The 15,814-nt window shown below is 36.9% G+C and overlaps 1 protein-coding gene across 4 annotated transcripts in view; it reads right to left on the bottom strand.

Annotated features, from left to right (window-relative positions):
• The window catches only part of metap1d.L (methionyl aminopeptidase type 1D (mitochondrial) L homeolog), a 97,801-nt gene that overhangs the window by 17,042 nt on the left and 64,945 nt on the right, over positions 1-15,814 (bottom strand). For all 4 annotated transcript variants that reach the window (XM_018235902.2, XM_018235904.2, XM_018235903.2 and 1 more), the window contains one exon: positions 1,380-1,477. In XM_018235902.2, coding sequence (XP_018091391.1) covers positions 1,380-1,477 — 98 coding nt within the window. The remainder of the gene's footprint in view (positions 1-1,379; positions 1,478-15,814) is intronic.

Here is a 15,814-nt window from a genome sequence, read left to right as displayed (position 1 = left end):
AGCAAGTTGGCTGACTGATATTGAGAGAGAGAGGGGGCAATCTAACTAATAATAAGGAGGTATAATTCTTGCGTTAGAAAGTTGAATAGATTGCAGTGACAATAAACTGAAAGTAGTGGGCTGCCCATTATATATGCCTAAATTAGACACCATGGGCTCCTAAAGCTAAACAAAGGCATTTGTTAGCACCTTTTAATTCCCATTGTGTCATTCTTTACGTATTTGTATTTATATATTTATTTGGGACCAAAGGTGTATGCAGCAAATTTATACAGAAAATTCAGTTAAATAAGATTTATAAAGTAAAAGTAAATGAAGAGAAACGACCAAGACTGAAAACTGGAATGGACCAATGACTCCATCAATACATGCATGGATCATCAGTCCAAATGCATGGACTCCTTAGCTTATCAAATGTAAGGGCCACATGTGTGATCTGAGAAACTGGACCATCCACATGGTGGGTCATCCACCTATTAAAGAATATCCAACTTATAAACACATATGTCACCAGCTCTTAATATACAAAAGAGTGCCCCCTTCACTAATACAGCACTGACTAAGGGTTGGATTGGTGAGAGCTGGGTGGGGGAGGCACATAGGCCCCTCCTACCTCTACCTTGTGTGTTATTCTGATTCACAAGGTAGGACTGGAAGGAGGCACAGCCAACATCTTGGCCCTATCCTTAACACCTGCCAGAATCTCCCAATGCTGAGCTAAAGTTGTATGCAACCTTCTTTTGATATTTGGCAATCCTGGCTATCTGGCTGCAGTTGAGCATTGGCTGCAAATGTTACCATGGATCTCCTCTTTTCCCAGGATCTGGTTATTGTCAGAGAGGAGTAATCTCTGATGTATAGTGTAAATTGCATACCCAACAAAAGCCACTTTTAACAACAGGAACCTCAGCTCTTAAAATGTCAGCTTTTGACATATGGGGCATGTGTGGCACCTTGGAAGGGCAGTTTCAACAGACCATCCAAACTAAAAAAATCTTATGATTCCCCTACAGATCAGGAAAAGACAGGTGTACTAGCCCTTTTGTATATGTAATTGCACTTAAATGTGGTGTTTGATGATCCATTTCTCCAGGTCTGACTCTAAAAACTCCCACAACGTTATTTCAGGAGTCACAGAATGTAAACATTCATTCAGGTGCTGCTTTCAGTAGAAGTTACATTTACAAATTACTGCAAAGCCAGTGAAGATTAAGGAATATTGGAAAGTTTTCTAGAATTACAATGTTTTTTATTATGCAAAAAAACACATTTTTGTGTGGAGGATCCCTTCAAATTTTATGGCAAGTCTAATTTAAATGGAGTTGTTTGAATAAAATGTTGCACCTATGAACTGCAAGAAGTTGCTAGCTGGAACTCACCATGATGCCATATTTCTGGATGTCCATGGAAAAAGGATCCTATTCCATGGCCAACAAAGCTGGGACATACTCGGAAGCCATTTTCTCCTGCAATGCGGCTACAATGGAGAAAACATATCAAAGACATGAAAATGTTATCTAAAGAAAAAAAACCTTTAAGTAAAATGAAATATGAACAGAATTACAAAGTATTTGAAGCTCTTACAAACTGCTTGTCATGGTAGCAAGTTCTAGGTAAGAAATTCAAATTGCAAATTGGGTTAAAACATAAATCATGATGAACCATCTGCAATCCTACAGCATCCCTTGGGAGCCTTTCTTCTTTATCTACATGCTCACCCTTCACTTGGGCACTTTTCTGTCTATCAAATGGAAAATTAATGATCCTGTATATATTAATCTGCTTCTTAAAGGGTGTTTTGTCTTCTTTCAAATACTTAAAAACCATAGGCTGTTAATTTGCCGCAATTCAATCAATGCCCCCCATAAAATTATAAAGCCCCTTCCATAAACTTTGGGACTAAGACATTTTTCACAAACAAGTATGTTTAGTTTCACACTGGGCCCCCTTTAACTTCCAAGCCCCCAGCAGTTCAAGGGTCTGCATACACTATACAGTATTTATGCCTGTTGATTCAATACTCCATAAAATGTTAAAACTCAGAAAGCAGTGTAATGTTCAAAGAAGTGATATCACATTTATACACAATGCAAGCTATATAAGAGCAAAATGTCATACAAATCATATGGAAATGAGCTGTTATTGCAAACATGCCCTCTTCATTAAGGTCTATTAAAATTAAGGTTGGTAAATAACATTATGCTAAATACGGTGTAACTAAAAATGTCTCTTATGATATGGAAAATTTGGCTGGAGATTTTGTTTCAGCAAAACTGAAGTTCCTTTAAAGAGACTACTGACACCCATGAGCACAAATATTTCAGAATTCCAGCATAATTTCATGTGCACATTCAGTCATTTCCACCACAACTTGCACCAATATGTACGGAACTGTAGAGTCCACAAATTACTTGCAAGTAGCAAAAATAGGTAAACATTTATTCTATTGATTTGTGTCACACCATGAAAGGTGCAGAGTTAACTTTTTATTTATTATACTAGAACATAAAATGAGGAACCCATTGACGTCTGTATTATACAGCTTTTATTAATGCAATACATGTATGGTATGGGTGCAATATTTCCAAATTTGTGTTAGTATGGTAACACTTTCAGTGTGCAGCGTTAATTGCAACCATAATGCTGAGATACAACTTGCCCTTTAGTAGCCTGTCCCAGTGATGCAACCAACTGTGGCATAATGCAGTAAAAACATTACATTAACCAGTGTTTGGAGGCAGAAAAAAATAAATAAAAATGCACCAGATCTGCAGTGACGAGCAGCCAGTTTGCTAAGGCGTATATGAAGTGACTATGCACAACAGTAACAATATAGTTTGTATGAGGCAATATGATTAAACAAATATAAGACAGTACAGTGCACACTACACTATTTAGTATGAAGAGGCTTGTACTAGGCAACCTAATGGGTGTAATATAAAATAGCACAATACAGTGAACATAACGCTACACAGTTTAAAGTGATAAAATCAATATAGCTTTGATAGTTCCAGCAGCACCAGGCTTGAGAGTAATGTTATTCAGGGAAGTTGCCATTCATTCTGCTTTCGTATTGTCTCATTGTTACACATTGTGAGATGAGAGTTTCTTTCTGTATCACATATAATTACAAAACTAGGTAAACATTTATTCTATTGATTTGTGTCACACTATGAAAGGTTCTGAGCTACCATTAAAGGTTTTCATTTATTATACTGGAACATAAAAGGAGGAACCCACTGATGTCCGTATTATACAGCTTTTTGGGAATGCAATACAGATATGGGACCTGTTATGCAGAATGCCTGGGACCTGGGGTTTTCCGAATAATGGGTCTTTCTGTAATTTGGATCTCCATACCTTAAGTCAACTAAAAATGTAAATATTAAATAAACCCAATAGGCTGGTTTTGCATCCAATAACGATTATTATCTTAGTACAAGCTACTGTTTTATTATTACAAAGAAAAAGGAAATCGTTTTTAAAATGGAGTTTATGGGTGTCTGCATAATGCTTATGGTATAGGTATGTCTATATATCACTTAGCACATGTCACTTAAGGGCTAATTTACAACCACACAGCTGTGCTTGGCTGTATTCAACAGCACAAAATACCCCATCTTGCATCAACATGCGCTCCTTGCACTTCCATATAGTTGCACTTAGCACCACTGTCTTCCTCCTGCCTCCTGTTCCAAATTTCAAGCAGCAGCACATATTGATTCAGGGGAACCCTTGAGTTATTGCTATATCAGAACCAGACTCTGTGGAGTGGCCTTACCTGTGGGTGATGGCTTTGGGTCCAATTTTGCTAGTTGGAATCCGTATGCTTTACTCAGCTCCCATAGCTCAGGTCAGCTCAAATGGAATAACTTCTAAACCCTTTCCACTTGAAAGGGGCACCAGAAAAGGGTGCCCACTCTCACCTGTTTGCCATGGCCACTGAGCCCTTCTCTATTCTAATCAGGTAAGCACCAACACTGGAGAGCTAGCGCCTGGGATTGGTGAAGGAAAGAGAATCCCTCTACATGGACAACCTTTTAGCCTACTTAGCAGATGCAGGCCCCATCAATAGCCAATATTATAATACATGTCAGAAAACTCTCGGGATTTCAAGTAAATTGGCATAAATCTACTCTACATGTGGATCCAACAGCCCTTCCTGCCCTACTGCAGGAACCCCCCCCAATGACAGTCAAGGTGTTTAAATACCTTGGGATCTACCCTAATCTAGCCACTTTTAGATCACACAACCTTGAACTGGTCCTATCCTCTCTGAGCAATACCCTGCCTGTGTGGTCCAAACTCCCTCTATCATTAGACAAATTAGCATCACTTGGTGCAAACTAACCGCCTCCATGGAGACTAGGCTTACCAGACTTATACCTCCATTATGTGGCCAATCAGGTGCATTGAATTAAATGGTTGTTTGACCAAGACCAAGACGAGAGTGAATAAGAATTTTGGCAGCATCATGGGTGATAAATGATCGTATTTTGGATATGTTCCTTAGGTGGAAGTGACATGATTTATTAAGTGACTGGATATGAGGAGTGAAGGACAGTGCAGAATCTAGGATAACCCCAAGGCACAGGGTCTGGGGTGATAGTGAAATTGTTAGCTATGATGGATACTTCTGGGATGTTAATGGTGTTAGTTGGAGGGAAGAGAACCATTTCCGTTTTAGATTGGTTTAATTTAAGGTAGCTTTGCGACATCCAAGTAGAGATATTGGACAGGCAGGAGGAGACCCGAGTTAGTTCTGGGTTGAGATCAGGAGAGGAGAGATAGATCTAAGTGTCATCAGCATAGAGGTGGTAGTGGAAACCATACGAGTTGATTAGTTTGCCAAGGGAGGAAGTATAGAGGGAGAATAATAAGGGGCCCAGGACAGAGCCTTGAGGAACCCCAACAGAAAGAGGAAGGGGAGAAGATGCTACTTTATTGTAGGAGACATTGAAGGAATGATTAGTGAAATAAGAAGGCCAAGTGAATAGAGGGACTGGAGAAGAAGAGGATGGTCCACAGTGTCAAATGCAGTGGAGAGATCAAGTAGTATTAGTAGTGAGAAGTGATTGTTGGCTTTAGCTGTTAAATGGTCATTAGTTATTCGGGTTAGGGCAGTTTCAGTGCAGTGTTGTTGCTTAAAACCAGATTGTAGGGGGTCCAGCAGGTTATTGTCAGAGACAATGTCGGACTGGGGGGGCCCAGGGCCCACCAGGGCTGCTGCCCAAGGTTCCGCACCGGACCCCCCTGCAGTGCCGGCGTCTGGTGCGTCTGCTCGTGGCACCGTGCGCAACCACACAGTTGTGGTCACTGCAGGGGGTCACACAATTAATAGCCACAGGTGGGTGCGGACCTGGGCCCGGCAGGGCCCACAAGAGCCGGGGGTCCACCGGGTTTTTTCCCGGTGCCCGTCGGCCCAGTCCGACCCTGGTCAGAGAGCAATTAGATTAGTCAGTTGTAGACTAGGTGCTCAAGTAGTTTAGAGATGAAAGGTAGCAGAGAGATGGGCCAGAGGTAATCAAGATTGGAGGGATCAAGAGAGGATTTTTTTCAAAATGAGGATGACAAGAACATGTTTTAGTTGAGAAGGAAAGATTCCCATTTCCCATTAAATAGATGAGTTAAGGCTTTGATTAGACAGGGATTGGCATTGTGGAGAAGTTTTGAAGGAATAGGATCAAGCGGGCAGGTGGTAAGGTGAGAAGAGGCCAACAGTTTTGAGACTTCCTCATCAGTGAAAGGGGTGAAGGAGCACAGGAGAGACTGGGGAGAGTGGAGGGAGGGTGATGGAAGTCTAGGGGGATTGAGTGGTGTAATGTCACTTCTCATAACTGATAAATGCTAACCATGCCACAGATATAGAACACTCTTGTATTATATGATAAAACTAATTGCAATGGAATGGATGGGACCCAAGTTCCCTATTGTACAATACTGGGTCACTCTGGTGAGCCAGACCTTACCTTGTAAGTCAGAAGCTCTCAAAAAAGATTTCAAAAAGTCTGGAGTCCATGTGGGAGGCAAGGCTAGATGGACAAGGCTCCCTGAGACTAAACTTTTGTTCTCAGTCTCTCCAGTGTGAATATTTAAATAGTTTTTCTAGCATTCAGGCAATGATTTGGAAGTTAGATTGGTAGATACAACAGAATTTATTTGCCACTGGAATTTTTCCCATTGACTTTAATGGTTACAGAACATCAGAGGTGGTGTAAATTAATGGTGTTCAGTTCTGGAGAAAAATAAATTGCACATCTTATACATAAATAATACATGAACATTAGAAGAAAATGTTTATTTTCTATTTTTAGGCGAGGAATGCAGTATGTTAGCTCAGAAGTTAGCACTATAGCCTTGCAGTGATCGGGTTCTCAATTTGATTACAACTTCATCACTATTTTCTCCCTCTATTCTCCTTATGTCTGTGTGGGTTTCTTCTAAGTATCCTGGTATTCTCCCACTCGACAAAAACATACAGTTAGGTTAACGGAAACAAGCCTAATGAATGTGATAGGGAATTTAGATTGTAAGCTCCACTAGACTGACCAACAACCTCTGCAATGCAATGCGTAAATGGCTGTAAATTATAAAATAAATAAGAAAGAAGACAAACACATTCATACATAGCCTTTTCTCACAGAGGCATAAATGTGAGCTTTACCACTGAGTGACAAATAGGCATGAACAGTAAAGTCATTTCAAGGCCATTACTCTGTAGTAAAAACACTTATAAATGTAGGTTTCATCTTTTGGCTTCATGAAAAATGGAAGGAAAAAGTGAATTAAAAGAGGACTTTATCAGGTCTGAGCTGGTAAAAGGAAAGGAAGAAATTGCACACCGTAATTCAACAAAATAACATGTATTGATCACATAGTAGTGGATAGGGCCTCATCAGGATACAACACCTTGTGTCCTATGGCTTTATGATGAAATGTGATTGCTTTCACCGACAGCTATTTGTAACAGCAGAGAATCCTTCAAAAGAATTGCCTGAGCAGCAGAGTTTGCAAAAGGTTGTATAGTAAGAAAATACCCCTTGTAAGGCTTATGCCCAGTCCATACTGAAATGCGAGATTTGACGACTGTTTTGTTGGTAACAGCATTTTATACTTATTATTTCATGCTTATACCAAATGATATAATGTATAATTTTATTACAATCCTATTTAGAAACATTCTCGCACTGGCAATCTGAGGATTCTGACAAATGGCAGAGGGCCTGTTTTGTAAGATGCCATAGACAGTGACAATTTATTTGGCTGGTGGGGGCTGCTTGGACCTTTTTGTACTTGAAATGCCAGGGTCTATTTGAATTCCAGTCTGGGTCTCATGGTTAGAACATAATGGGTTCTAGTCACCATAATTTTTACAGACTGATGGCACACATACCAAATGTTTTGGATGCTTTGTTTTCACTCTCAAAACTGTAACCCCCCCCCTACACTGAAGTCATACTGATATCAATGGAGGTGATAGTAGGAATGTGAAAAACATCAAATAAAACATGTGCCAACTGCCACAACCTTGGGGAAGATCCCACAGTGGGGCATCTACGTTTACTCGTCCCATTGGGGGACATTTCATAATTTGTATTATTTACATATATTTATAATTCCCAAACGTTTCCAAAGTGGCAGCACATTCCCATAAATATATAACAAAAGTAGCATCAAAACATTTGATTACAAACAAATACAACCCAATATGAAAAGTAAAAAGGCCCTAACTATAAGAAGAAACACATGAGACAGGAGTGGTTTGTGGAACAGTGGCAGTCACAGACAGGGATTCAAAATAGGCCTGGCATTTCAAGAACAAAGAGGCCAAACAGCCCCCCACAGGCCCAATAAATAGTGACTATGATCTATGGCATCTTACAGTAGCCCCTCTGAAATTTGCTAGAATCCACAGATTCAGGGCCAGAACTAGGGGTAGGCAGAAGAGGCACGTGCCTAGGGCTCAAAGTTGGAGTGGTGCCAGGCACAGTACCTCTTCTGCCATCTTCCCCTAGTTCTGAACCCTTGCGTGCGATCTGTGCATGTGATCTTCGGCAAGTGCAGTTGCCTTTGCATGCACGCATCTTCGGTGGCTATCATGCTCAGCCGACTTGGCCTAGCACTGCACAGATTGCTAGTCTGGGCATGTTATTCTGTAGCTGAAACAGTTTTCAAATCACCCCCAGTTACAATCTGTGCCACAAAGTGTGAACTGATATACAAGCCTTTTAGGGAGTAGGAAGAAATCTGTTAAAAGAATGACAGTATGCTCCTACGCCTGTTCCTTTCTTTTGAATCATAGGAATAAAAAATATAAAAAGTTAACATTTCTAAATTTCATGTCACAGGTACAAATTGTCACGGCAGGCCAACAACAATTTAATTCTGTTATACAAATCTGTTTTGTTAAATTTGGCTAGTCACCCTAAATTTGACACCTAATGTGGATCCCATGTGAAAAACATTATATGCTGTATATGCTCAAACAGCAGAAAAATCTAAAGGTGAGTTTCATTTTACGCCATGCGAACGCCAGAATTGTTGCCGTTATTTTACATTTCTTCAGACCTTTGCTTTAGCAAATTGTGCAGCCGAAAGAGAAAGGAGTAGATTTAAAAAAAATATATACAGTGTGTATATATATTTTCTTACATTACATTTTTTAAAATACATTTAGAGGGTTATTTACTAAAGGTTGAGTTGTGTTTTCCTGAAAAATTCGAGTTTTTCAAGGGTAGTTTCACTAAAAACTGGATTGTTTGGGATAAAATTTGAGATTTAATATGCCTCAAAGCTGCTAAAAGCCTGAATCTGTAAATACAGCTAAAACCGGTCAAGGTCATGTAGAAGTCAATGGCAGAGGTCCTTTGAACCATTTGAAGATGAGTTTTGCCTTCATAAATTTTTTTTTTTTTTTCCACAGTAGTTTGGGCTCAAAAACTTATCAATTTGAGGTATTCAAGGTTTTTTAGCCTATAACTCAATCAATTTGAGGTATTATAGTTTTTCCCCCAATTGAATTCATTCAAGTGTTTTACATTCAGGTGTTTTCATAAATAAGCAAACATTTGAGTTGTGAGTTTATTCAAAAAACCTCACAAACCTGACCTTTGATAAATAACCCCATGGTATGAATATGAAGAAACTAGAAAACTGGAAACCTAACAGTAGCCCGCTATGATACTGACTCTATAAGCATAAACCGCAAAATAATCTGAAGGTGTGTTTTATTTTACACCATGCAAACACCAGATTTGTTGCCGTTATTTTACATTTCTTCAGACCTTTGTAAGGAAGCTCCGGTGGAGAAAAATGTGTAAAAAAAAACCTTGTTCAGATTTAAAATCATCTGAACAAGGGTTAAATTAAAGAGTAAGCATGTTTCTAATGCTATTCATTTTATTTTTTGAAAATGCATTACTCTATACATTAAACATATGTCAATTATATTTTAAAACATTAAAGGGCAGATTTACACACATTATTTACGCACATTATTTTATTGTGCAAAAGTATGACTCATCTCTAGTGTGATGACTGCTATACCAATCTTTCATTGAATCTGAACTTATTTTAAAAGAAATAACGGATGGGTTTTTCATAACGGAGTTTGAAAAAAAAAAAAAAATAACCGCAATTTTAGTGAATCTCAGCATTCCATGCATCTTCAAACCATTTTAAGACTAAAGAGCAAAGCCACCATAAGGGGGGCACAGGGGGTACTGTCCCGAAGTCCAAAGCTGCGAAAAGACCCGATGCCACGAAAGGAGCCGAAGTTGAAGACCCAAAGCCGCAAAAGGAGCCGAAGTTGAAGTCCTGAAGCCAAGAATTCAGTTATACTGAACACCAATGTCTTTTTCCCACTTTATTAAACCCCTGGCCACCAATGTATTATTTAATACTCTATAGGTCCCTGCCTCCAATGTTTTTTTAAAAAAATATTCTCTGGGGCCCCAATGTTTCTTTTTAACTTATAGGGGGGGATCCTGGTCAGCAATGTTTTTTTTTTTTTTTTAAAAAACTTTTATTGGGGGCCTGGAGCCACAGTTTTTTTTAACTTATATGGGTGCCCTGACTATTACTGGGTTTTAATATTTGTGTCTGGGGGGGTGGTTTACCGTTTTTAGTGCTGATGTCCTTGTGGTCTTTTAACTGTGGTGTGGGTACAGGATCTAGAGTGGGGCTTGGGAGCTGGGCAGGGTCCAGAAAATTTTGTTGTACAGGGCCCTGTGATTTCTAATGGCAGTCCTGGTTATGAGACATTGATTTATGAGGAAAAGTAAAACACGATTATCCACATCTAAAAACAAAGGCTATCCACTACTTGAAGCAGTTGGCTATAAAATACATGATCAGCTTACCTCAATGTTAAATAAATGTGCCACTAACTGTGATATATACAGTATATTATCTTCATTAACTACCTAAAGCACTACAAAAATATAAAAATATGAAGTGATCAAAATTTGTTGAAAGTTATGCGCATTAACTAAAAACTTACTGTCAATATATACAGTATGTTAATATATATGACACAGAAGAGATGACAATTTTGCTGTCAGTCGTGTTTACAGAAGCTTTTAAGAGACAGGAGTCATGGGATGTCAACTGTTTTTTTTGTGTTTTTGTTTCCTAGAACAATAAAGCATTCACTCCAATAACATATGGAAGCTCTACAGAAAACAAAATAATAGACCTTGTTAGGGAAACAAGGAGCTGCTTAATAGGTTTTGTCATCCTTCAGGGATAAGGCAGAAAGTAACATTGGTAATGGAAAATCTAACTACAGGTTCTTCAGTTATTTGGAGGAAATATCTGCCCAATTTCATTGGGGGTATATAATAAAAAAAAAAAAAATACAAACCATTAGGATTAAGACAAATTAAATCAGAAAGAGTGAATATTTTAGTCAAACCTGTGAATTTAGGATGTTGGATTAACTGATTTGTGAAAAAAAACATTTAACACCTGTATTTGGGGCTCTTTCACTAGCATGCCACTACTGAAGAAGTCATTATTCAATAATTACACCAAAAGAACTGCTGTACCTCAGACGATAGCAGATACCAAACAACTTAGAAACAAGGACACCAGGCATGCAGCACTTGTTGCTAGTGGCCAGGAAGGCAACTGCATGCAAGTCCCCTGTGTCAGAATAATAAACAAAGCACCTTTTTAAACTTTGTTCTTTAGCAAAGCCATTGCAGTATAAATTCATGGAACTGGGGGAACACCGGCGGGCAAAGTTATTATACAGTATTCCAGGAGGAAAGGTGCTTTCCCACTTTTGCTCAAATAAATATATCAAGGTTTTACCTGTTCAACGGGTTAAACTTGTTATAAAATGTATAGTGACACATTCCAAGTTTAAACAGACCTATATAAATCTGCCTATTGCTGATTACTACGAGAACAAGTTCCCCTGTCCGCTGGAGAAACACAGCGTGTGCTACAGACCTTGGATACAAGTTAGAACTAACAACACTCCACTGATGTTGTCTCCTGTTAGTCAAATATTCCCACAGAGAAGCTCTCACAAGAGATGCACTAAGTGCCATTTATACCACGTGACTGACAGTTGTACAGCACCCTTGATCTATAATACAGCCTATCTGTACAAGATGAAGCATAAGTAGGTCAGTTTTCAGTTGTACCCAACCTTTACCAGCAAAAGAATTTCCCGTCAAAACAAATATTGGCTTATTGAGACATAGTCACCAACAACAAGTAAAGGCAGGTGAAGACATTCAAACAAGTTAGTGACTAAATATTAAAAATATATTTTATATTATTTTTTTTTTTATATTATTTGTGATTGATCTAATCACAACTTTTTTTTAACCCACACTTTTTTAACCCACACTTCCTCAGTAGGGGCATCAACTGATACGTAATTTCAATATTTGTTTTTGAAAAATGCCTTATTCTCTATGATTAATGGGGCCCTAAAATGATTTTGCTGTGAGGGGCAGTAACTTCTACATTGCTGATTGCTTACTATGTTAGATTTATATCTATCTGACAAAAGTTGCAGTTACCACAATGATTTAACTGGTCAAACTCACAAAGTTGTTACCCATATGAGAAAGAAGTAGAGGTCAGTGCATCTGACAGTTAAAGTAGTTGTATCAGTGGAATGTATCTGAAATCTTTAGAGCAAAAAACACAATCAAGTAAATGGCATAATATATTTGATTATATCTTGAATTTCATATACATTTGATTTTTGCAATGCCTTAAAAATTCTTAATCCAGATTGCAAGGGTAGAAGAAACACATGACTTAATAATAATTTTTAATTGCTAGGATTCTTTTTTTTTTTTTTTTTTACAAACATTCACTATAGTTTTAATAAAATCATAAAGAATATGTCCCTTCTGACTTCTCATCTGAATGTTTTTTTTCCATCAGACTGAGCAGGAATTTTAGGTGTTTTTTGAACAAGCATGCATTTAAATAAAACACGAAAACAAAATGAGTCACAATAAAAACAAAGCCTTAAAGCTCAAAGATCCCTTGGAGGAAATTAGTAGTTTCATCTACTTCATTCTTATTGAAAATATAATTCCTGGAAACGGTTCATGATGGCAGCAGGCTTGTGTACTCCCACTGACCCTCGCTGTCTATGAGTTTTTATCAAGGAAATGTAGGCATCTTATTCTTTATAAAACTGTACAAAAATTATAAAACAGTATATAGCAAATTAGCAACTCATGCAAAATAAAATGATACGAGACACTGCAGAGAGATTCTATAACTATATAGCGACATATTGCTGCAAGGCAAATGCTTTTTATATCAGGGTATACAAACTCTAAAGTAGATTTAGTGAAAATGGGACACTAATATAAATGATGACATCAATAAGTATATTTTATAAGGATTAATAAAAAATAAGTTACATTAAAGGCAAATATTAAACATTGCATAACAGTTATATATACTTACAGCATTAATAGTCAAATATAAAGCAAGACATCAAAGACAAATATACATAGACAAGGCTTAGGACTGGTTAGAAAATATACCATTTTGCTTCATTTTGTATACATAGGTTATATTATAAAGAAAATGGTAGAACTGTCACATGGTGGATGGTTGGCACTTTGGAGAATATTCGAATTAGACTTAAGTTTATTTCCCCTATCGTAAAAGTTGCACTTTTATGCAAGATCATCTCCAGAATCTTGACTTGATTGAATCTTGGTGTTATTTTTTTACAAGTTTAGTGTGTGTATATATATATATATATATATATATATATATATATATATATATATATATATATATATATATATATATATATATAATGATTAAAGCCCCACATATAACCTGTGTGTTGAAGAGATATCAGTTAAATAAAGCTTTAAAATAAAGCAGTAAAAGAATTTCTTGTTGCACTTAAAATCCACAAAAAGCCGCTAATAGTTCCATACAGAGTCCCCAAGTTTCCAGTTACAATGGTTTATCACTCAGGGTAAACTATTGCCTATGATAACTGCTTGTCCATACTTGACACTGCCGTGTAACTAGTGGGTGTCATTTTTAAACACTTCGCCTACAATCTTAAGAAGGTTAATTTCCAACTGACCTACTAAAGGTTTGGAAATACCTATATATTCCTATTCTTAATATTTAAAACTACTGTAGTAGTCTCCCAGCTCTTTTTTAGATACTTAACATGACACTAACAAATTATTGTTGAAACCTGGAACATGCCTATATCACTTTAGCAGCATTAACAAGTCAGAATTAAACTATACATCCCAACTGTATATCCTTGGCTATTTTTATTTTTAATTGCTTACCAATTTATAAAACAAAGTGTTTAAATTGCAATGGGTCGGAGCAAGGATTTTGCTGGTTCTACTACATACTGGGTTTGCAATTTAATACATGAAGAATTGTACTGTTGAAGACATTGGGCTTTCCAAATATATGGGGTTACAGAGAGTATTTTGTAGTTTGAAAAATAGGGGCATTTGAAAGGTGATTGGGAGTGACCTGTATAAGATGCAGTAAAGCATGCAGTATATCTTTTAGGTGAGAACAAAGAGGAGAGGACTTTGAATTATTTTTATTCCCGTGTAAAATATCCATTATATTTTGCCTGCCACAAATATTGGGTCTTGCTTTTTTTAGCTCTATACAGCAAAAGGCAAGTTTATTTCATAAATAACATGTTTGCAAAATAAGCACACATTAGTAGGTTACAGAATTCAGTTAGAATTCAATTCCATGATAAAAATTCTAAATGAGAAACCACGGGATGGCCTGTTTAGAGAGCATTGGGCGCACTTCCAAAATTTCAGTTAAAAGGATTCCCAAGGCAGTAGTACTGTCACTCTCTTATCCAAAATAAAAATGCTGTCGTAGTGTATAAGCAGCATCTTGGGTTTTCCCAAATCATGACAAATGTTCTTAATAAAACTGCTTCTCAAAGCCAAAAATAATGTTTATTTAAAGACAGACATTTTTGATTTACAAATGGCACATAAATTACTCTGCTTTTACTTACAGAAGACTTGACGGTTATCTCATGTTCCCTTTCTGAAAAGCCAATTTGATAGAGTGAAATACAAGATAATTTATAGCACAGCATATTTTTAAAGTAGCAGTGAAATGACAGGTGATTGTAACTTACAGTAACTGACCATATTATGAATGACATTAAATTATTTCTTTTATTTATATGATTTATTGCTTACATGTAAATAATGTACTAGTAGAATCCAATATTTGATATGTTTCATTTCATATTACTAGAACACACATTTAATGACATTTTGATGTTTTTAATATCTTCAAATTATTGAATTATTTCACTGGCACTGAACTTTTTGGGGGTCTTATAGAAATTGTGCTGTCGCTGCATAAATCAATAATGATGGATGATGAAATGTGCAATGTGGCCATGGAAAAAGCTTCATTGATTTTGACAAAGCTATTGGTAAAATGTACAAATATGATAACTATTGGATACCCTGTACCCAGTTACAAAAATCACATTTTGATGTTTCTAAACATTTTCAAGTTATTGCATTATTTCAATGGCACTGAACTTTTTGGTGATCTTACAGAAATGTTGCTGTCGCTGAATAAAGAAATGATGATGATGAAATGTGTAGTGGCAGTAGAAAAAACTTCATTGATTTTGGCAAAGCTACAGCTAAAATGTGCAACCATTGAATAAACCTGTACTCATTTACAAAAATGGAAATTAAGATACAATTCTTGTTTACATATTCTTAAAGCTACAGAACCACCCTAAAAGGAAAACCACCTCCTAATTGAAACTCTAAAAATGTATCAGAAAAGAACACTGTTAAATAATGTCCACGCAAAATAATTATGACAATGATATAATAATAAGAAATAATTGCCATGGACCTGGAAAGTCTTGAAAGACAAAACATGAAGGAAATCAAATGATATTTTAACAATGACAGCTGCTATTAAATATATTATATTGTTTAAAATTTGCAACAATTTTCATTATTGGGTTCAATTGCAAATGAACAATAAGGCATTCGGCAAATTATAAGCAAGATAGAATAATTACATTTAAAAAAAATGAATGCATGATGCCTTCTGAAACACTGGATGTAATATAAGGGGTGGTCTTATTCCAAAACCAGAGTAAAGCTATGGTGATTAACAGGTATTTTCCTCTTCTTCTAATCAGCTACAAGTCTCCACCAGACAAATGATTGCTTTATGGCATCAGAATATTCATCAGATGCGGCCGAAATAAAAGGCACCAATTACCATTTACATACTCCAGACAACGACATTAAACAAACGCTTTCAATTG

The sequence above is a fragment of the Xenopus laevis genome, chromosome 9_10L (genome assembly GCF_017654675.1).
Source record: "Xenopus laevis strain J_2021 chromosome 9_10L, Xenopus_laevis_v10.1, whole genome shotgun sequence".
NCBI lineage: Eukaryota > Metazoa > Chordata > Amphibia > Anura > Pipidae > Xenopus > Xenopus laevis.
This window is presented reverse-complemented; position numbering and strand designations above follow the sequence as displayed.